This window comes from Lynx canadensis, chromosome B4 (assembly GCF_007474595.2).
Source record: "Lynx canadensis isolate LIC74 chromosome B4, mLynCan4.pri.v2, whole genome shotgun sequence".
Lineage (NCBI taxonomy): Eukaryota > Metazoa > Chordata > Mammalia > Carnivora > Felidae > Lynx > Lynx canadensis.
The window spans coordinates 20389243-20413949 of NC_044309.1; the positions used below are offsets into that span (position 1 = coordinate 20389243).

At 36.5% G+C, this 24707-nt stretch overlaps 1 protein-coding gene across 2 annotated transcripts in view; it reads right to left on the minus strand.

The window, feature by feature from the left end:
• DNAJC1 (DnaJ heat shock protein family (Hsp40) member C1) overlaps window positions 1-24707 on the minus strand; it is a 219476-nt gene that overhangs the window by 103192 nt on the left and 91577 nt on the right. For both annotated transcript variants that reach the window (XM_030321175.1, XM_030321176.1), the window contains exon 7: window positions 19340-19430. In XM_030321175.1, coding sequence (XP_030177035.1) covers window positions 19340-19430 — 91 coding nt within the window. The remainder of the gene's footprint in view (window positions 1-19339; window positions 19431-24707) is intronic.

Genomic DNA, 24707 nt, shown 5'->3' on the forward strand with positions numbered 1-24707 from the left:
CAGAGATACTAACGATGAGATGATGATCATGATATAACCACTATATCAATTTGTATAGATCTTTAGTTTTCAAAGTACTTTTCATGAAACATTTCATACTGACAAAAGAGCCTGGTCATTAGTGTTTTAATTCTATCCTTACCACCTAATAGTGCCATAATATTGGGCAAGTAACTTAACCCTGTTAGAACAAGTGTCTATTTTCTCATTTGTAAAAGAGAGCTAAATCTAATCTTTTAAGTTGATATGCAGAAAATTATATAACTCTAACATACTATGTGGTATAACAGTGGCTCTTTAATGAATAGCATATATATTCATCTTTTCAATATTTTAACAAAGGCAAAATCTAATCTGGTGGCAGCAGAGATAGTTATCAATTATCAACTGGCCTCTTCAAATCCCATTTTTTAAAAAACATTTATTTTTGAGAGAGAGAGAGAGAGAGAGACAGAGAGAGACAGAGAGAGACAGAGAGAGACAGAGTGAGAGCAAGGGAGGGACAGAGGCAGAGGGAGACACAGAATCCGAAGCAGTCTCTAGGCTCTGAGCTGTCAGTACAGAGCCTGACACTCAGAGCCTGACATGGGGCTGGAACTCACTAACTGTGAGATCATGACCTGAGCCGAAGTCGGACACTTGACCAACTGAGCCACCCAGTCACCCCAAATCCCATTTTGATTACAGTCAATACTGAGAAGAAACTCCATTCTTAATTGCTACAGTCGAACGCCTTATAACCATATCTTCACTACTGTGTGTGCATGTGTGTTTGCAGATTCTATAATGCTGATGGTAAAATTCATGATATTGGCATAGAAATAGATAAATTCCTAGAAGAGAACCAAGAATCCCTAAACATTTCAATTCAGTGGGAAAATGATTTAATAAATGATGCAGGTGCAACTTAATATCCATTGGAAAGGAAAGTAGACATAATTTTATCCAATACATAGAAGTAACTTCCAGTTAGATAAGAGACTTGACTTTAAAAGCCCAAACAATAAACATCTTGCAAAAAGAAATCTAAAAAATTACGTGTAATATTTAAAGATGAGGAAATTTTAACTAAGACTGAAAACCTAGATGCTATAAAAAAGATAAAGAATAAACAAATAAAGGGGCGCCTGAGTGGCTCAGTCAGTTAAGCGTCCAACTTCAGCTCAGGTCACGATCTCATGGTCTGTGAGTTCAAGCCCCGCATCGGGCTCTGGGCTGATGGCTCAGAGCCTGGAGCCTGCTTCTGATTCTGTGTCTCACTCTCTCTCTGCCCCTCCTCCGTTCATGCTCTGTCTCTCTCTGTCTCAAAAATAAATAAAAACGTTAAAAAAATTTAAAAAAAAGAATAAACAAATCGAGAGAGAGATAATATATTTGGAAAGAATATCTACAATTTAGAGTACAAATAGAAGATTGATCTATAGAATATATAGAGATAGTATATATTGACAAGAGGGTAAGCACCCAACAGAAAAAAATGGGCAACGTTTACAGAAGAACAAATCCAAATGGCCAAGAAACAAGAAAAAATACTCACAACCTCTAAAAGGTTAAAGAAATGCAGATTGAAGTAATAACATACCTATCATATGACAGAAATGTAAAAATCCAACAAAAGGTACTGCTGGCAGGGAAAGGGCCATCTCTACATTGGTGGTAGAAATTTGAATTATTATATTACAGCCTTTTCGGAAAGTGATCTAAGAGAATCGATTAAAATAAAAAAAATAATCTTTTCTCCAGCAATCCCCTCAGAAACAATAGCATTAAAATGTAATTGTATGTAAGTATGTGGTATATATGTATATGTGTCTGTTAGCATGGAGATACAAAACTGTTAATGTAGTACATGCATATTAATAGAAGAAATGACTGAATAATTGTTGGTGATGTATCTATACTAAGGAATATTAAATTACCATAAAAAGATACTAAAGTTCAGCTATACCAGTTGACTTACAGGGATTTTCATTGAGTAATAAAGCAAGATACAGAAAAGCATATAAGATTCTCTATTTGCAAAGCAAAATAATGCCTCTTCAAATCCCTATATATGCTTGCATATATATTTTCATCTAAATACATTTGAATATTATTATAAGAGTATGGGGAAAAATATGGGTGAATGCCTACAAGGTATGTAGGGGGTACAGATAAAGAGGAAGGGAAGAGACAATAAAGGGAAAGAAAGAAACATATCAGTAAAATAAATAATATATGTGAATGTATATTTATATATTTCTACCAAGTTGTAGATATCAATAAAAAAACAAAATTTAAAGATTATACAACATAAGTCTTTCTGAAAATACAATTTCTAAAACCAACAAACCTACAGCTTATAAATATTTACTAAATTCTTGCTGCTTTAATAATACAGGGCTAAGACTATAGCAACTAACATTTTACACTTGGCAAAACCTCTCATATATTAAAACAAAAACAAAAACAGGTGTTTTCAAAACATGCCTAAAGGAAAAAAAGTCCTATCTGCTAACTACCCTCATCTTTCCTCCAAATTTCAATAAACTCTATATAATTAGTGTGGGCCCAGCTATTATGAATTTTGGGGTTGTGAACACATCCGTGTTTATAGTTCATCCAAGAAAAAAAAATCTAAGATCTTTAAGCAGCACAATGAATTTCATGGGGAAGTAGTTAAATAGAAAATATAGAGTATTTTTGCTGGAACTGTAAGTCCTATTAAAGTTTTGTAAGTTATGGGCTTCAAGTTAAGATAGATTGATTCCTAATGGCAAGCCTGACAAAGGCAAGAAACAAAAACTAGCTAACCAAGAACAGAACAAGTATTGTTAAAATGTCTATACCACCCAAAGCAATCTACACATTCAACGTAATCCCCATCAAAACAATACCAGCATTCTTCACAGAGCTAGAACAAACAATCCTAAAATTTGTATAGAACCAGAAAGATGCCAAATAGCCGAAGTAATGTCGAAAAAGCAAAGCAAAGCGGGAGGCCTCATAATTCCGGACTTCAAGCTATATTACAAAGCTATAACCATCAAGACAGTATGGTACTGGCACAAAAAGAGACACACAGATCAATGAACAGAACAGAGAACCCAGAAATGGACCCACAACTGTATGGTCAACTTATCTCCGATAAAGCAGGGAAGAATATCCAATGGGAAAAAGTCTCTTCAACAAATGGTGTTGGGTAAACTGGACAGCAACATGCAGAAGAATGAAACTTTCTTATGCCATACACAAAAATAAATTCAAAATGGATTAAATGTCTAAATGTAAGACAGAAAACCATCAAATCCTACAGAACACAGGAAGCAATCTCTTTGACCTTGGCTGTGGCAACTTCTTACTAGACATATCTCTGGAGGTAAAGGAAACAAAAGCAAAATTGAACTCTTAGGACTTCATCAAGATAAAAAGCTTCTGCAGAGGGGCGCTTGGGTGGCTTAGTCGGTTAAGCATCTGACTTTGGGTTAGGTCATGATCTCATGGTTCATGAGTTCAAGCCCCACATTGGGCTCTGTGCTGACAGCTCAGAGTCTGAAACCTGCTTTGGATTCTGTGTCTCCTTCTCTCTCTGTCCTTCCCCGCTTGTATGCTCTCTCACTCCTTCTCTCTCTCAAAAAAAATAAACACTAAAAAAAAAAAAGCTTCTGCACAGTGAAAGAAACAATCAGCAAAACTAAAAGGCAACCTATAGAATGGGAGAAGATATTTGCAAATGACATATCGGATAAAAGGCTAGTAGCCAAAATCTATAAAGAACTTCTCAAACTCAACACCCAAAAAATAAAGAATCCAGTTAAAAATGGGCGGAAGACACAAATGGACATTTTTCAAAAAAAGACATTCAAATGGCTAAGAGACACGTGAGAAAATGCTCAACATCACTCATCATCAGGGAAATACAAATTAAAACCACAATGAAATACCACCTCACACCTATCAGAATGGCTAAAATTAGCAACTCAGGAAACAGCAGATGTCGGCAAGGTTATTTTCCACAGAAAAAGATGTTTTCTGCAGAAAAAGGAGAATCCTCTTACACTGTTGGGGGGAATGCAAACTGGTACAGCTACTCTGGAAAACTGTGGAGGTTCTTCAGAAAGTTAAAGATAGAACTACCCTACAACACAGCAATTGCACTACTAGGTATTTACTCAAAGGACAAAAAAAAAAATATACTGATTTGAAGGGATACATGCACCCCGATGTTTATAGTAGCATTATCAACAACAGCCAAATTATGGAAAGAGTTCAAACGTCCATTGGCTGATGAGTGGATAAAGAAGATGTAGTATACATATATGATGGAATATTACTCAGACATTAAAAAGAATGAAATCTTGCCATTTGCAACAACTTGGATGGAACCAGAGTGTATTATGGTAAGCAAAATAAGTCAGAGAAAGACAAATACCACATGATTTCACTCATATGTGGAATTTAAGAAACAAAACAGAGGAACATGGGGGAAGGGAAGGGAAAATAAAATAAGATAAAAACAGAGAGGGAGGCAAACCATAAGAGACTCTTAACAATAGAGAACAAACTGAGGGTTGTTGGAGAGGAGGTGGGTGGGGGGATGGGCTACTTGCATGGTGGGCATGAAGGAGGGCACTTGTTGGGATGAGCACTCGGTGTTATATGTAAGGGATGAATTACTAAGTTCTACTCCTGAAACCGATAGTACACTATATGTTACCTAACTTAAATTTGAATAAAGTCTTGAAAGAAAAAAGAAAAGATAAATAATTTCCAAGGTACTCTGTCTAGTGAATGAAGAGAAATGGTTTCCTCTCAAGAGAAAAATTTTACACAGTATGATTTTTAAAAGGAAGGAGAAATGAGCCAAATACCATTTTAAAGGAGTCCTTCTGTTTAATGCTCCTATTCAACAAAACAATGAAGAGTTTGGGTCTTCATTGGAACAAAAAACAAAATATTCTGGCATAAGTAGCCTATCTTCTCATATATCTGGAAACTTACACTAAACAATTCAACTAGTGGGCCAGCTACTAAGACCAAATACTTCCTGTCACACGTTGCAAAAGTGTTTATTATGCTAAGACACATTTGCTGAATAGTAATTTGGGGTCCTTGGCCATTAACCTGAGGATATTCTTTAGGTCTTAACACTTGTACCTCTATGGTGTTGAAAACAGTAGAACAGAGTTTAAATTGAGCAAAGTCATAACATCTTAACTTGTTATCTTCTTTTTCTAGCAGGCACAGAGAATTTCTCTTTGGAAATGCTCAGACAATAGTGCAGCAGTTATTAATGAAACATAACTTGGAAAAGGAAAAATGTTTTATTTATTTAATTTTAATTTTAATTTTATAGAGAGAGTGCAAGAGTGGGGGAGAGGGGCAGAAGAAGAGAGAGAGAATCTTAAGCAGGCTCTACACTCTGGTGTGGAGCCCGATGCAAGGCTCAGTCCCATGACCCTGGGATCATGACGTGACCTGAAATCAAGAATCAGATGTTCAACCAACTGAGCCACCAGGTGCCCCAGGAAGGAAGTTTTAGTTTTAAGCACTATACTATAACGCAGAACTGAAAAACTAGATTATGTCAGAAAAGTTATCAGAATAGGAAAGATTTGGAATCACATCATTAATATGAAAAGTGGTAGAAAAAAGAGGAAACGAGTAGTCAGAAAAACTAGTTTCTATGTCATGAGTCCTTCACCAATACATTAGTACCTCCTTTACATTACTTATCTCTAAGTCTCCACCTATAAAATGAAATATCTGCTCTACCTATCTCACAGCACAGGTGCAGAAGTTAAATCCTGGCTTGTATAGGAATGTCCTCTAAATATTAAGGAGGGATAGAACCGTCTTCTAAATTAAGCTCTTGATAAAATCCCTTCCCTTCTGTCTGCTTTTTCCAGTGAGGTTCCCATTTCTTCGACCTACGGAGGTCCAAAACCTTGGGAGTCCTCAATCCCCCCTTCTCTCTTATATCCTGTATGAAATCTGGTAGGAAATCTTGTCTCGAACTTAAAATACATAGAGTTCCATTTCTTCACTTTTATCACCCTGATCCAAGCCATCACCATTTCTTGTCTGGATTATTAAAAGAGCTCCCAACTGGTCTCTTTGTTTCAAGTCCTTGTTTCAGTCTGTTCTTCACCTCACAGTCACTCTTCTGAGAACACGTGTCAAATCATGTCACTCCTCTGCACAACCTTCCTGGGACCTCCCATTTCACTAAGAGTAAAAGCCAGGTGCTTAGAATATAAGGCTCCAAGTGATTTATGCCTCCTTTCATCTGTTTCCTCTACTTGAAACCCACTCCCTTGTCTGCCTTGCTTACTCCCTAACCCCTTGCAGGTCTTTGCTCAAATGTCTCTTTATTATTGAGGCCTTCCTTGTCCACCTTATTTAAATCGCAGCAGGCCTCCCACATCCACGTGTACACACACACGCTCCCTATCCCTCTTCCTTGTTATATTTTGCCTCAGCATCTATCACTACTCATCTTACTGATGCTTTCTACATGGGCAAAAATTCTTATTTTGTTCACTACTGAATTCCCAGTGTCTGGGACAATGTCTGGTGCTAAATAGAGAATGAATGAATGAAAAAGCTCTCACTGTGGACGGATCTGGGATTAAAACTCAGCCTCTGCAATTTACTAGCTCTTTTTCTTATGGTCCTTTACTGTTTTGTAAAATGCGAATAATGGTAATACTGAATCTGATGAATTGTTAATGGGAAATAAATGAGATTAACACATATAAAATGATTAGAATGAACGTGGAAAATAAAGAACTTATAAAGAACTATGCAAAAAGATAGTATTAGCATGATTTACAAATTACTATCCTAGGGGTGCCTGCATGGTTCATTCAGTTAAGTGTCCGACTCTTGATTTCAGCTCAGGTCATGATCTCGCGGATGATGAGTTCAAGCCCTGCGTCGGGCTCTGTGCTGACAGCATGGAGCCTGCTTGGGATTCTCTGCCCCTCCCCCACTTGCTCTCTAGCTCTCTCTCAAAGAAAATAAAACTACACTTAAAAAAAAAAATTACTATCCTAATATACAAAGAGGGGCTGTTCTGGAGAAAGTAAGAATTCCTAAAACACATATGTGGGCCGGAGAAACAACAAAAGGAAAAGATCAAAAGAAGCCACAAATTAATACATAATTTTCTATGAATTTTATTTCACCTTCAAATAAAAAATTGCCGGGTGAACAGGAAACTTTGAAGGGAGGAGTAGTATCATGCATTCATTCACTCACTTTTCATTCAAGTCTGTAAAGTTGGCTTATGCCAAGAATAATGTACATTAAGAACATAGTACTGTGGGAACAGTTCCAGTTAGAAAGGGTTATTTTACCTAGAAATTATGTGGTATCTAACCACTATATTTTACCTTATATTGCTTAAACACCTTTGTATTTTCAGGCTTTTGAGATGGTGAGTTTTTAAAAAAAAGTTCCTGATACTGTAATAGAAAATTAGCAATTTAAATGACAGGTGACTCTAATAAAAGTATCAAAAAACTAAAGAGACAGCATTACCAGAGTACCATACGAGCCCAAATTAGGCAACCAGGTTTTGTTTTTCAAAATATTTCTCATGAAAGGGGAAGAAGTCATAGAACTGATTCCTCATGACGTACGTCACATTACTCAGTTTCTCTCAATTCCTTTATTTTGAGCAAAGTACTGCTTGAAGAAAACACGTATAAGCTAGAATCCACCTCATCAGTACTAGTTTTTGCCTTCTTGAAGAGAATCAGTTATAAACAAATAAATGTAGTTATTATTTCTAGGGTGTTGTATCACACTTTCAAGTGTTTGATGTTTTTGTAAAGAAGCATTTAAAAAAAATCACTTAAAGGGACACCTGGGTGGCTCAGTCAGTTAAGCATCCAAACCTTGATTCTGGTTCAGGTCATGATCTCACAGTTAGATCGAGCCCTGCGTCAGGCTCTGTGCTATCAGCATGGAGTCTGCTTGGCATTCTCTCTCCCTCTCTCTCTCTCTGCCCCTCCCCCTCTCACTCTCTCTCTCTTAAAATAAACTTTTTTTTTAATCGCTTAAAAAAAGTAATTCAAAACTTCCACTTCTAAAAAAATGGAGGGAAAGTACTTTTCCATACTCCTCCCCCTAAGAAAATTGAAACACCCTAAATGTTACATATAAAACAAATATAGGAAGACTGATTTTTGAAGAGAAGACAGGCCAGCTAGGTATGGCAGGACATGATGAACACCAAGGTGGTGAGTACCCTGGGTTTCCTCGCATAGCAAGACAAGTTTAGATAATAACTGATTTACTTCAAGCAAACAAAAGACAAAATTGTGGCCAACCTCTTCTCCTTGCCAGCAAAGGCTGATGGGAAGCCTAGACTTCGTCACTGTGAGGCTATAATAAGGCACCCCAATCTCCCTACCAGGGTGATGTGGGAGAAGACTGTGTAGGAAGCCAGACTTTCTTTCCTACCCCTTCCTCCTGTAAAGTCAATGGCAGGGGTAGGGGTAGTCTGGGCTTCCATAGCTACCCAGGGGTAATGGGGCATCCCTCCCCATTGCTTTCAGGGTGGCTTCAGAGAAAGCCTACAGGAGAGTTAGGGCTTTCACAACTGCCCAGCAGTAAAGAGACCAACACTCCACAATGTCAGCAAAGGCCAGGTGGGGAGCTGTAAGTAGGCCTGCTTACCTATGCCAGCAAGGGGATATTAGTGGAGTGTTCTTAGAGGCAGCCTACTGGTAAGTGAGGACACTCACACCTGCCCGACCCTAGGAAGATCCACAACCACCCTCTCCTGCAGCTATAAAACAGGCCATGGACTTCCACCCCTACCTGAGTGTAACAGGGCAGCAACTCTCCCCTTCCTCACCCCAGCTACAGCATTGCCATAGAACATCAGGTAAGGTAGTATACTTAAACAAGATTCTGAGAACTATAACATAATAGCCAAAATGTCCAAGTTTTAATTAAAAAAAAAAAATCCCTCATCAAACCAAGAACCAAGAATATCTCAACTTGAATGAAAAATATAATCAACAAGATGAAAAAGACATCCAAAGGATCCGACTGGGATTTTAGAGAAGGCATATAAAAATGGTTTGACATGTAATAATGAACATCCTAAAACAAATGAAATAAAAAGTCAACAACAAAGACCCAGAAGACATACAGAACCACCAAGTGGAAATATCAGAACTGAAAATATGCTAACTAAAATAAAAAAAATGTAATGATTGAGAGAGAACTCAACAGAAAAATGGAACAGAGAAAGTAATCAGTTAAATTGAAGACAGAATAATAGAAATTGCCTAATCTGAAAAACAGAGAAAATAAACAAAAAAAAAATAAAAAGAGCAGAGCCTTGGGGACTTTTGGGAGCATAACAACACTCCATTAAACAACAGCAGAATATATGTTCTTTTCAAATGCCCATGGGATATATACATAGCTAGACCATATCTTGGGCCATAAAACACATCTCAACAAATTTAAATGAATTGAGATCATACAGAATGGGTTTTCTTTTTTTTTTTTTCTAACAATTTAACGTTTTTTTTGTTTTTGTTTTTTTGTTTTTTGTTTTTTGGTTTTTTTTGAGACAGGGAGAGACAGAGCATGAACAGGGGAGGGTCAGAGAGAGGGAGACACAGAATCTGAAACAGGCTCCAGGCTCTGAACTGTCAGCACAGAGCCCGATGCGGGGCTCGAACTCATGGACCGCGAAATTATGACCTGAGGCAAAGTCAGCCGCTCAACCGACTGAGCCACCCAGGCGCCCCCAGAATGGGTTTTCTGACAACAATGTAACCGAACTAAAAATCAATAACAGAAAAATAACAGGAAAATTCCCAAACACTTGGAAACTAAATAACATCCCTAAAACAATCCAGGTATCAAAGAAGAAGTCTCAAGGAAAAAAAAAATACTGAACTGAATCAAATGAAAATATAATGTATCAAAACAGGTGGGACACAGACAAAACAGTGCTGAGAGTGGAATTTTAAGCACTAAAGTTTACATTAGATAAGATGAAAAGCCTCAAGACCATAATCTAAGCTTCCATATCAAAAGCAAACAAAACCAAAACAAGATCAAGCAGATGGAAAAAAATAATAAAATTAAGAACAGAAATAAATGAAATAGAAAACAAAAGCAATAGATAAAAATCAATGAAACAAAGAACTAGTTCTTTGAAAAGATCAATAAAATTGACAAACATCTGGCAAAACTGACGAAGAAAAAAAGTTACCAATATTAACACTGAAACAGGAGAAATCACTACAGGACATGCAGACATCAAAAGGATAGTAAATTAGTTTTAAAAACAACAGTGCACACATAAATTTGACAATTTAGGTGGAACTGACCAATTGCTTGAAAAATACAAACCACTGCAACTCCCCATAAAATAGATATATAAAATAGATATTTGAATAGCCTTGTAATTACAAAATAAATTTAACTTGTAATTTAAAAACTCCCAAAATAGGCCAATATTAAATGGTCTCACCAGGGAATTCTACCAAATGTTTACAGTATTAACACCAATTAAATACAGTCTCTTTCTGAAAATAGGAGAACGCTTCCAATTCCTTAGATGTTAGTACTACTCTGATACCAAAACATACAAAGACAGTACAAAAAGAAAACTATAGACCAAAATCTCTCATATGGATGCAAAAATCTTTAGCAAAATATTAGCAAATAGAATTTGGCAATATATGAAAAGAATTATATACCAAGATTATATGATATTTACTGCAGGGATGCAAGTCTAGCTCAATATTCAAAACTCAATCACTATAATACACCAAATCAACAAGTAAAGAAATATCACAAGATCATCTTAAGTGATACAAAAAATTAACAAAAGTCAACCTCTAGTCATGATAAAAAAAACTCTGAAAATTTGGAATAGAGGGAGACTTCCTCAACTTCACATAAAGTATCTAACAAAAAACCCCTACAGTTTACATAATTAATGGTAAAACACTAAATGCTTTCCACCCAAGTTTGGAAATAAAGGAAGGATGTCCTCTCACACCACTCTTGTTCAACATAGTTTTGAAAGTTCTAGCTAGCAAAATAAGAAATGAAAAGATAATAAAATGCATATAGATTGAAAAGGAAGAAATGAAACTATCCCTATTGTCACATGACATGATTGTCCATACCGAAAATTCAAGGAACCTATATAAAAACTTCTATAATTCACAAGTAAATCTAGCAAGGTTGCAAGATACATAATTAAATATAAAAATTAACTGCATTTTGGGCATCTGGGTGGCTCAGTCAGTTGAGACTCTGACTCTTGGTTTTAGCTCAGGTCATGATCTCACATGTACGAGATCAAGCTCCGTTTCAGGCTCTGTGCTGACAGCATGGAGCCTGCTTGGGATTCTCTCTCTCCCCTCCCACATGTGTGCTGTCTCTCTCACTCTCTCTCTCTCTCTCTCTCTCAAAAATAAATAACCTTAGAAAAAATTAAAGAAAAAATCAACTGCATTTCTTTACCTGCAGTGAACACATGGAAAGTGAAATTAAAAACCCAATACCATGTATAATCACTCAAAAAGAAAAACATTTAGATATAAATCTAACAAAGATTTGTATACTAAAATCTACAAAACACTTAAGAAAGAAATCAAAGAAGATATAAGTAGCCAGAGATTAAAGGACTCCAGATAGTTAATATCCACTTCTCTCTAAATTGATATACAAGTTTAACATAATCCCTAAAGTTTCAGCAAGATTTTTTGCGGATACACAGGTGATTATTCTAAAATTCATATATAAAGGCAAAGGAACTAGATTGGCTAAAACATTTTGAAAAAGGATAGGAAAGTGGGAAGAATCACCCTAGTTGACCTAAAAAAAAAAAAAAGAGGGGCGCCTGGGTGGCTCAGTTGGATGAGCGTCTGACTTTCAATTTTGGCTCAGGTCCTGATCACAGGGTCATGGGATCAAATCCACATCAAGCTCTGAGCTGAGCATGGAGCCTGCTTAAGACTCTCTCCCTCTCTCCCTCTCTCCCTCTGCCCCTCTCCCACTTGCACATTTGCATGCACGCACTTTCTCTCCAAAAAAATTTAATTTAATTTAAATTTAAAAATAGTGCTAGAAAAACTGCCTATCCATAGGCAAAAAATAAAAAATAAAACTTTAACCTAAACCTCACACCTTACAAAAAATTAACTCAAAATGGATCATAGATTTAAATGTAAAACATAAAATTAAAAAAATTTTAGAAGAAAACATGGGATAAAATTTTTAGAATAGGGCTCGGTGAAGAGTTTTTAAAAATAACATAAAAAGCATAATCCACAGAAAATAGCAACAATAAATTGGACCTCATCAGAATTAAAAACCTGATCTGTGAATAACTATTAAGAAAATGAAAGACAAGCTACAGATTGGAAGAAAACATTTGTAAACCCCCTATCTGAAAATGAGTCATATATAGATTAAATAAAGGAGTCTCAAACTCAACGGTAAAAAGAAAAAAAAAAATATATATATATATATATATAAACACATAAATATACTCTTTATATAAATATAAATATACTCTTTATATAAGTATAAATATAAATATTTATATATATAAATATAAATATATACTCTGGAAAATAATTTGGCAGTTTCTTTGAACTCTAAACATAAACCTATCACCCAGCAATCGCACTTCTGGTCATTTATCCCGGATAAAAACTAGGTTCACCCAAAAATGTACACCTGACTATTCACAGTAGCCTTATTTGTAACAGTCAAAAACCATAAGCAACCAAAATGTCCTATACTGGTGAAAAGTTCAACAAATTGTGGTACAGCCATACCCGGAATAAACAGGGACGAACTACTGATACATGGAACAACTTCAATGGATCTCAAGAGTATTATGCTGAGTGAAAAAGCCAATCTCAAAAAGTCAAATATTGTATGATTCTCCAAATCACATTCTCTAAATCATATAGTCAAAATGACAAACAGAGATAAAAAATAGATTAGTAGTTGCCAGATATTAGGGATAATGGGGGAACCAGAGGAGATGGGTGTGATCATAAAGGGGTAGTGGCTGATTGGGATGGTGGTTACATAAATACACGTATGTGATAAAATGATAGAGAACTACACACACACTTCATATCAAGGTCAAGTTCCCGGTTTTTAGGAGGGTACATGGGACCTTCTCTACACTACTTTTGCAACTTCCTATAAATCTATAATGATTTCAAAGTAAAAAGTTAAATAAAAAAGCAATAATTCGACAAGTGAAACCTAGATATCCACATAAAAAATAATGAAGTTAGACCCTTACCCACTATGAAGTGAAGTCCGAATGGATCAAAGACCTAAATGTAAGACCTTAAACTATAAAACTCTGAAGGAAATACAGGGCAAAAGCTTTAAGACACTGGATTTGGCAAATGATTGCTTTGATATGACAACAAAGGCACAGACAACAAAAGAAAAAATAGACAAATTAGACTTCATGAAAAAATTGTGTGCATCAAAAGACAATGTCACCTGAGTAAAAAGGTAACCCACAAAGTGGGAGAATATATTTACAAATCATATATCTCATAAGGGATAATAGCCAGAATATATAGAGAACTCCTAAAACTTAACAAAATCAATCCAATTCAAACTTGGTATTGAATAGATATTTCTTTCTTTTTTTTAATGGTTTTTTTTTTTTTTTATTTTTGAGAGAGACAGAGACAGAATGCGAGTGGGTTAGGGGCAGAGAGAGAGGGAGACACAGAATCCGAAGCAGGCTCCAGGCTCTGAGCTGTCAGCACAGAGCCCGACGTGGGGCTCGAACTCACGAACTGTGAGATCATGACCTGAGCCAAAGTCGGCCGCTCAACCGACTGAGCCACCCAAGCACCCCACTGAATAGATATTTCTTTAAAGAAACACCCATCAAGATGGCTACAATAAAAAAACAAAACAAAACAAAACAAAATCAGTGTTGGCAAAGATGTGGCAAAAATGGAACCCCTGTGCACTGTCAGTGGGAATAGAAAATGGTATAGCTGCTATGGAAAACAGTATGTTGGTTCCTCGAAAAATTAAAAATAGAATTATCATATGATCCAGCAATTCTACCTCTGTGTATATCCCCAAAAGAACTGAAACCAGGGACTCAGAGTTATTTGTATACCCACGTTCATAGAAGAATTAGTCACAATAGCTAAGAAGTGAAATCAACCCAAGTAACCATTGACAGAAATTTGAAAGGATAAGCAAAATGTGGCGTACACATAGAATGGTATATTATTTATCCAGCCTTAGAAAGGAAGGAAATTCTGACACATGCCGCAACATGGATAAACCTTGAGGACTTCATGCTAAGTGAAATAAGCCAGTCACAAAAGAAAATACTATGTGATCAGCCTTACAGGAGAAACTTAGTCAAAATCACAGAGACGGAAAGTGGAATGGTGGTTGTCAGGGGCTGTGGGGAGGTGAGACTAGGGAGTTACCGTCTAAAGGGTACAGACTTTCAGTTTTACAAGAGGAAAAGAGCCATGGGAGATGAATGGGGTGATGGCTGCACAACGTTATGCACATACTTAATACCACTGAACTGTATACTTAAAAATGGTTAAGATGGTAGATTTTGTTAGGTGTGTTTTACCATAATAAAAAATACTAGGGAAAAAAAAGAAACAATACAGTGGTTTTATTGTAGCAATCATGAAGAAAGGAAAAAAAAATCCTAATATTAAGTGACTAGGTACTTGTGGCTTGGGATAAAGTTTCCAGCGTCAGCACTATACATGGGACCATATTTCATTATACACGGAAACAAAGAGGATATACTCTGTTAATAAGCTGTGTTAATAAATAAGCTGTGTTGATCACTCAAAAAGCAGTTTTACTGATTTACTGATTACAAAGATCTTCTTGTCAAAAATGTTACTGAAAAGTTTTAATAAATTCTTTTAACAAGTGTGAAGTAGAAAAGAACAATACAGTAAGTATTTCATTAACCCATTTGACAAGTATTTCCTGAGTTACCTATCATATATCTGGCATTGTTCTAGGCTCTGGGGTTACAGCTGTAAAGAAGACAGACAAAAATACCTTCCTGCATGAAGCTTTTCATGGACACATTATTTTATAAAAAGCATAATATTAAGAAGTATATTTTTAGTTCCAAATTAAGTAAATTAATTGTTAAAATTTTAGTTCAAATTTAATCTAAAGCCATAAATGTTTACATATTCAGTTGGATAAAAAGGTTTTAAAATCATTTCAGTGGGAAAACTAAGATTGTGTTAAGACGGCATTATACTAAAGCCTACACGACATAGAATTTGAAATATTGAAGGAATTGTAAATTTACATTTGAGCTGTATGATTGAAAAAATCCACACTCCGTTGTTACTTGAGCAAAGTACCTAAGAAATAATACTGTTCTTTAGATATTCTCTGCCTACATATAAACTCTTGGGACCGGGGCTCCTATTAGGTTTTACTATATAACACAATTCCTAAGTTAAGGTACAGAGTTTCTGTTTGGTCATGTTTCCAAACGTACTGGAGCTACTGACTGGAATATGCTTTTTCTTAGGTTATCTCCGACAGTGTTCTCCCACCCATGAGCACACTGTATTACCACAGGGTAAATGTGCTAACCTAAATTGGAGTTACTTCTACCCTATCTCCTTTGTCCTCCTCACAACCAACCCCTTAAATCAGCACTAGCATCTCATTTCTTCACGAACCTGAGTTTTCTAAAAGCCAGTCTTCCTTTACTCTAGGGAAGGTGAATGTTTTCTCATCCTGTCCTCCTAAAAAGTCCTCCACCTTCTCGCTGTACTTAGGTCCATCACTGGGGTGTGCAATGGGGACCACAAAACTAGGAGAAAATATAATTAATGTCTGAAACTATCATATCTGCAGCCAAAAAAGTACTTGACTGTAAGGCTTTGATTACTTGATTTTGTTTCTGTTTGACATCATATAAGGTATGGAGAAAAATATAAGGGAAATATTAAGTTTTACTTCTATTCTTCCTCCCCCAATTTTGTCTATTCAAATTTTCACCTTTAGAGCCAATTTATTTATAAAATAACTCATTTTTCCCGTTCATGATATGAGCTGTTTCATTATAGTACTCAGAATTTGCATCTATTGACTTAGAAGAAAACTCATATAATTAGAGAATGTATAAAAATATCATTAACAATGAAAAAGTCATATGTATAAATATTCAACGTATTGAAATATAAAACATAAAAATTGATTAAGCTTGTAATAAATAAATAAATAAATAAATAAATAAATAAGGGCCTCTAGTTTTCCAAACAGATATCACATCTTCTGCATAGACTCCCAGAACAATGATATTTATTTTTAAGAAATCATCCTTTCCGTATTTCCCGTTTGAACACACTGTTTTAATGAGACCACCACACCTTACGGTCTGGCCCTCTGAGGGTACTGCACAATCTCAGCAGTAGAGCAGATTTCTTGAGGGCAGATTAGCAATTAGGTCATGAAAAACAGGCAGCATAAAATAGCTACTGCTAATCTACATGAGAAGCATTTACTCAATTAAGCAGATGGAAATGTTATTATGAACTCAGTACTCCAATGATGGTCTTTAAAATTAAGAAGGATAGGGGCAAATGAAATGCACACTGGGGGATTTGGGGCCTTTATATATTAATTCTAAAGTATACAATGCAGAACACTGTAATGAAGTTAACAAAATTAATTAAAAGATTCTTTGCATGTAACCATTAGAGACTACATTAAAAAATACATGACAGTTTCTGACATTATTAATAATGTGACTGTACTTTAACATTCTTAATGTTGATACCATGACCTTTCCCTAATGTACCACTGATACCAAAAACATGAGCATGAGAAGTCTTATTACTCATGGCTGGTATGAATATGGTTTTTAATATGCTTTCTGGTAGTGCTGTTTCCATTTTGAGTTTCAATAACTGATAAGCTCATGATGAATTTTCAAATATTTAAAAGATTACTACGATTTTTACTAGCAAACAAGAGTTTTCATATATTTATGTATTCGAACATGTGTTTCTTTACATCATCTTTTTATTAGACAATAACAAAAAAAAACTGAATTATTAATCTGCTTAAAAACCTCCATCAAACTCTTAGAACAAAAATCTTCAAGTGACTTTGGGAAAATGGTCACGAACAAGGAATTTTTACATTGTGATAAAATATCTTACATTGTGATACATATTTTATGTCTAACTCCTATTTTCCAAGTTTTAGTGTATAAACTTAACAAATTATTATTACAGAGTTCTAATATATATGCCAAAATTATAACAATTAAGTGGTTTGTTACAAAAGCTACATAAAAATAAGCTGTGCCTATGAAAGCTATAAAATGTATATCCACATTAACTCTAAATATTACATTTAGACTTTTATTGATTTACTCACCGTAATTAAAACTTCCCAACAATTACTATAACAAACTTGTTTCAGTATTTTTAATATAACAATAATAGTCATTTGCCCACTCTTTCTCCCCAACGCTTATCTTTATATGTAATCTTCTATCATCCTAAACTCTTTCTTAACAGAAATCTACTTTTTGATATCCTTGGCTTGAAAATTACATACTATGTAGAGTTGTTGAGTTTATTTAAGTTTATTTAAGTTTGTTTACTTTGAGAGAGACAGAGACAGCATGCGCAGGGAAGGGGCAGAGAGAGAGAGAGAGAGAAAGAGAGAGAGAGCGAGACAGAACCACAAGCAGGCTCTGCACTGACTGAAGCGGGGCTTGAACTCAGGAAACCGTGAGATCAGGACCTGAGCCGAAACTGAGAGTCAGACTGACTCTTAATGGACTGAGCCACCCAAGTACCCTGAAACTTTATAAGTTAAATTAAGTGCTCCTTAAAACAGAGTTCTTATACAGGATAGGTGCTCATTAATATTCATGGCATGACATTAATTCATATATTCATCCAATATATCCATTTACTGTGCGCCAGGACACTGTAGTTAATTCTGCAGACATAAAGATAAAAAAGAAACAGCCCCTGTTCTAAAGCTGCCCAGACACCTGAAGGATTGTGGTAGGGAGAAAAACGGACCCTTGAAGATGTCCACATTCTATTCCCAGAGTCTGGCAATATTTTACCTTAGATGGCAAAAGGGATTTTGCAGATATGATTAAGACTGAGCACCCTGAAAAGGGAGACTATCCCGAATTACCCAAATTTTCCCAGACTAATCACATGGGCCCTTAAAAGCAGAAACTTTTCCCAGTTACAGTCAAAGAAAGACGTGACTCCAGAAGCAAAGTCGGACATCAGACTGCTGCCTTTGGCTCAGTCGGTTAAGCCTCCAATTCTTGATTTTGGCTCACGTCAAGATTTCATGGTTCGTGAGTTGGAGTCCCATGGTTGGACTCCATGCAGACAGTGTGGAACCTGCTTGGGATTCTCTCTCTCTCTCTCTCTCTCTCTCCCTCTCAAAATAAATAAGCTAAATTTTTAAATGTTTATTTATTTTTGAAAAAGAGAGAGAGAGCAAGCAGGGAAGGGGCAAAGAGACAGTGAGACAGAGAATCTGAAGCAGGCTCCAGGCTCTGAGCTGTCAGCACAGAGCCCAATCGGGGCCTCGAACCCACAAACTGCGAGATCATGACCTGAGCCAAAGTCGCATGCTTAACTGGCTGGGCCACCCAGGTACCCCAATAAATAAACTTAAAAAAAATAAAGCAAAGTAAAGGGAGGAGGGGATATATGTGGGAAAGATGTAGATCTGTCAAAATGAGACAAAAAGACCAGGGCTGGAGAAATGCCTTCTTTAATTGTATGTTTAACTTTTCCTAAAATCAGCAAGTACTGCCTTTAGTGTTCAATAGAAGACTTCAACACACTGATAATTTAATCCAGGGTTTTCATGTTGTATAATAATACATCAACTAATGATGAAGCAAAGACTTTCAAAACAAAAGTCATTGCTATTTTCAGGTTTCTGATTTGATACTGTTTTACAGTAAGTTGAATGACCAACTGGACAGAAATGGCACTAAATATCAATGACAATTACAACACTGGGGTATGTTAGGACTTCCTTGATTTGGGATGCTTCCTAGATTTGACAAACTAAATGACTTCATGTGGATTTTATCCCCCCTCTGATACTGAACTATGGGTGGTTCAGCAATAACTAATATAGTACTTTCCACATCTAATACATTAAGGAAGTAACTGCTCTTAGAGAATGGTAATGAAAGCACAGAAAATTTAATTACTTTTGACTTTAAAGGAAAATCCAAATTTAAATAATCAGTCTTATATGATATTGTTAACACAGTAAGAAGACAATGTTTAAAACTCACTTTGAAGTGTTTCAAGTTCAGCCCGACTCAATGCATCTTCCTTTTTCTTCAATCTTGTTTCTTTATATTTAGCATAAAACTCCCCAGCATCCTTAAAAAAGAAGTTACAAAAAAATTAACATAAAGATCGGTTTGCTTTGATACTATGTCACGCACAACTTCATTTTAAAGCCGTGTATTGTCTTCCTTTCAGTTTATGGTTTTAAAGTATACCACGAACAGAAGAAACAATAAATGTTTCTCCCCGATTTTTCTCTCTCAGAGAGCTTATTTATTAAGGCCAGAACCTGCGTGAGTCTAAATCTAAGGAGAGTTTCTTCTCTCAGACATGGAAGGGAGGACTCCTCTTCCTGTTTTCTACCACTGTTTGTGTTCTCAACGTTGGGCTACTCCATGGACAAAGAGCAGACACACTTGCTGAATTAAGCTAAATGGGCACAGTAAGTTATGTCACTGTGACTAACAAAGCACTATTTTCATATTCATCCCTTCACCGCAAAAGATTTTCAAAATTATCATATGCAAATCTGATTAAGAAACCTATCTGACCCTGTCAATACAAGTGAAGATGTCATTCCTCCTTCCACCACACTTAGAGATCCGTTCCTGTCATGGAGGTTTGAGGACACATACTTAGGTGTCCAAATACAGTGGCTAAAGTGTCAAGGAATGGCACACAGGCAAGACTCTAGCAGAGTGCTGAAAAAAGATCAGGCCTACAATAATCACAAACGTGGAGATCAACAAATTGATGCTCTAAGCATATGAAGATCCTGACAATGAGAAAAACAGAACAGGTAATTTTCCACTACCTCTTGGCTTCAACTTCATTCATCACACAGCAATACTACTTGTAACTGCCAGGCCACATTGTGCTTTTAAGTCTTTGCATACCCTTTGCCCACTAACTAGAATATTTTGCTCCCCTGCCATTATTTTGATGAACTCCTATTCATCCCTGAAAACTATTCAAGCATCACCTCCTTTTGCAAGGTTTTCTGACCTTCCCTGGCAGAGGAATTCTCTCCTGTATACTGCTTCTGTGTTTAAGCACACTTCTAGGATTGCTTGTATCATGTTATATTCTCTCTTAGAAAATGGGAAATCTGAGACAGGGGTACTTGTGTGCCCAGAGCACAGAATCTGGTATAAAACAGGTACACAATAAATATTCATTGAACTGAACTAGGTCAAAATATATGAGAAATCTTGTAAAAGAAGAAATGAAAGGGCTTGTGTGTGGAATAGGAAAAAGAGAGCTATCAAGGATTAACTCTAGGGTAACATTCCCAGATTTTAAGATCCCTAGGGCAGATAAATCATAGACTCATCTGAGAGGGTTTATTTTTGAAGGAAATACAGGAACAAAAGCTCTATCTTGATTCAAATGGAAATGCATGAACACTTAAACCCTAGAATGGAATTTTCTCTTTTCATCTGTGACTGTCCAAGAAGAGTTAAAGCTTTTCTTAGAGTCTGTATCTCTTGGGCTTATATCAGAACTCTTCCATCTGACGATGAATTAGGTAAATAATAGGCATTCCTAAAATCACTGGATCAGTATAATAAAGATGTATCTCTTATTCTCCCATTCTCATTTTTATGTTCCTACCTCATTTCTACCAGAAGGACTCCACAAGCCCTGGGTCAGCGAAATAATGGTATAACTTGAAGGGTACATAAAGTCATGAATCCAACGTACTCATCCTCCCAGTCCATATATACTTTAAAATGCAACAGGATTTGGGGTGAAGGATTTATAGCCCCTTAAGATTCCCTGCACCCCTAAAAAAACCTCAGCCCTGGAATACTCTTATTTTCTTTAAGCCACATCAGTCATTTGTTCCATGACGTGAATGAATGAATGAATGAATAAGCTTATTACCTTCTTTTCGGGCAGTAGTTTTTATTTTTTATTTATTAAAAAAATTTTTTTTAAATGCTTATTTACTTTTGAGAGAGAGAGTGAGAATGCAAGCTGGGGAGAGGCAGAGAGAGAGGGAGACACAGAATCCGAACCAGGCTCCAGGCTCTGAGCTGTCAGCACAGAGCCCGACGCAGGGCTAGAACCCACAAACCTTGAGATCATGACCTGAGCTGAAGTCGGACACTTAACCGACTGAGCCACTCAGGCGCCCCCAGGCAGTAGTTTTTAATAGTAGGGAAAAGGTCAGGATAGCACTGGACCCTTGAAGGGAGCAGGAAAGGTGGCACCATACAAGAAAAAGGGGCACAGATAAGTTATCTATGAGATGTGAAAGAAGGTAGGTTGAAATCAAACATCATAGTACAGTATAGTGAGAGAAAATACAGTGATTACTAGGACAGATTTTGGAGCCAGACATGACTTGAATTAAGGTCTCAGCTCTGCCTTCTTTCAGCCTAAATAGGATTCAGCAAATTACTTCACTCAGCGTTGTGTGAATTATCTCATTCATAAATGGGGACGATCACAGAGCTACTGTGAAGACTGAAGTGCTGATACATGTATCAAACACTCAGAATAACATCTTGCACACAGGCCCTCTATATGTTACCTATTTTTATTATTACTTATTTTACCAAAGCCTTATTCTCTACCACAAAAAGTGAGTTTTTCTGCTTCAGACCTCACCAAAACTCCCGCAGAATCCTATAACTTCTTGCTTATGAGGCTTTCTTCACCTGCACCCTCTCAAAACAAAAATCTTTTACTTGGTAATAGCAGCCTCTTCCTAGTGGTTCTACCAAACTTGAATATTTCTCTGTTCGTGTTTCTGCTTCCTGCTACAGTACAGAATTCCACCAAAAATTCCTCTTTGAAATTACCCATTTGACCCCAAATCACACTTATCTGAGGATCATTATCCACTCAGTCACTTTACCCTACTTCACCTAATTGCAAGAGTTTTAACACATTCCCTAATTGCACTCACGGTTTGTTCTAGGCCAAGAATCCGTTCCTTCTTTTGCTCCATTTCTAAGCATTTATTTAAATGTTCCTCATCCTTTTTCTCGTCATATCGTACTTGTACTTGTAAACCATAATAACAATATGCCTACTCCAGAAAGGCTCACTTCTGTAAGAAACCTATGATCTCAAAGAACTCTACTGCATTCAACACCCTACACCACTCCAACCCTCCTTGTGTGCAGTTTGGTGTACCACACATTAAGGTACACTGACAAACTGGAACACTTTAAAAGGAAAGTGATCAAATGGTAGGGAAGCTTGAAATTATTTCTTAAAAGGGGGTGGAGATCAGATTAGAGATAACCTGATAACTATCATAGAATATCTTAAGGGTCATTATAGGAGAGAATGGTGTATTCTAGAGATGGAAGTTTTGATTTTGGATAAATATAAAGAAGAGCTTTCTAATAATTAAAATTACCTTAAAATGAAAGAGACTGATCTCAAAGGTAATATTCAAGAAGAGACCTATGGCTATTATTTAAGGTATATTCTAAGTGAGAATCACATAGTCAAAGGGGTTGAATGAAAGTAGTTGTTTTGGAATCAAAAACAAATTTTTTTTTTAGTTAGTTTGTTTCAAGTTATTATTTGACTTCCAGTTAGTTAACATATTGTGTAATATTTCTTTCAGGAGTAGAATTTACTGATTTATGACTTACATATAACAGCCAATGCTCATCACAACAAGTGCCCTCCTTAATACCCACCAGCATTTTTTTTTTAATTTTTTTAACGTTTATTTATTTTTGAGACAGAGACACAGCATGAATGGGGGAGGGTCAGAGAGAGGGAGACACAGAATCTGAAACAGGCTCCAGGCTCTGAGCTGTCAGCACAGAGCCCGACGCGGGGCTTGAACTCACAAACCGCGAGATCATGACCTGAGCCGAAATCGGCCGCTTAACCGACTGAGCCACCCAGGCGCCCCATACCCACCAGCATTTTAACCCATCCCCCTGCCCACTTCCCTTCCAGCAGCCCTCAGTTTGTTCTCCATAGTTAAGAGTCTGTTTTATGGTTTCCTCTCTATTTTTCCTCCTATGTTCATCTGTTTCATTTTTTTTAATTTTTTTTTTAACGTTTTATTTATTTTTGAGACAGAGAGAGACAGAGCATGAACGGGGGAGGGGCAGAGAGAGAGGGAGACACAGAATCGGAAGCAGGCTCCAGGCTCTGAGCCATCTGCCCAGAGCCCGATTCGGGGCTCGAACTCATGGATCGCGAGATCGTGACCTGAGCTGAAGTCGGATGCTTAACCGACTGAGCCACCCAGGCGCCCCCATCTGTTTCATTTCTTAAATTCCACAGATGCATGAAATCATATGGTATGTCTATTTCTGAATTACTTTGCTTATGATAATAGTCTCTAGCTCCATCAACAAAATGCAATTTTGCAATTGCAAAAGGCAAGATTTTGTTCTTTTTTTGTGGCTGAGTAACATTCAATTGCACATATATGCTACCTCTTCTTTCACTTGATCTTGGCCAAAAGGCCAAGAAGCGATATATACGTAGTACCTCTTCTTTAATCCATTCATCAGTCAATGGACATTTGGGCTCTTTCCAAAATTTGGCTAGTGTTGACAATGTTGCTATAAATAATGGGGTGCATGTTTCCCTTTTAATTGCCATTTTTGTATCAAGTTAATACCTAGTAGTGCAAATGTTCAGTTGTGGGATAGTATTCTCTTTTTAACTTTTTGAGGAACCTCCATATTGTTTTACAGAGAAGCTGCACCAGTTTGCATTTGTACCAACAGTGTAAGGTGGTTCCCTATTTTCTTCGACCTCCCCAACATCTGTTATTTCTTGTGTTGTTAAATTTAGCCATTCTGACAAGTGTGAGGTGAATCTCATTGTAGTTTTGATTTGCATTTCCATGATGATGAGTGATTTTGAGCATCATTTCATATACTGTTAGCCATTTGTATGCTTTCTTTGGAAAAATGTCAGTTCATGTCTTCTTCCCATTTTTTAACTGGATTATTTGTCTTTTGAGTGTTGAGTTTTGTAAGTTCTTTATGTATTTTGGATATTAACCCTTTGTCAGATGTGTTATTTGCAAATATCTTCTCACACTCTAAATGTTGCCGTTTAATTTTATTATTTCATTTTATTCACTGTGAAGAAGCTTTTCATCTGGGTGAAGTCCCAATAGTTGCCTGCCTGCTTGCCTTCCTTCCTTCCTCCCTGCCCCTCTCTGTTTCTTTTTCTTTCTTCCTTCCCTCCCTCCCTCCTTTCCTTCCTTTCTCTTCTCTTCTCTCCTCTTTTCTTTTTTCTTTTCTTGCTTTTCTTTCCCTTGACCCAGGAGACATATCTAGTATGGCTGATGTCAAAGAGATTGTTACCTGTGTTCTCTTGTAGGATATTGATGGTTTCCTTTATCACATTTAGGTTTTTCATCCCTTTTGC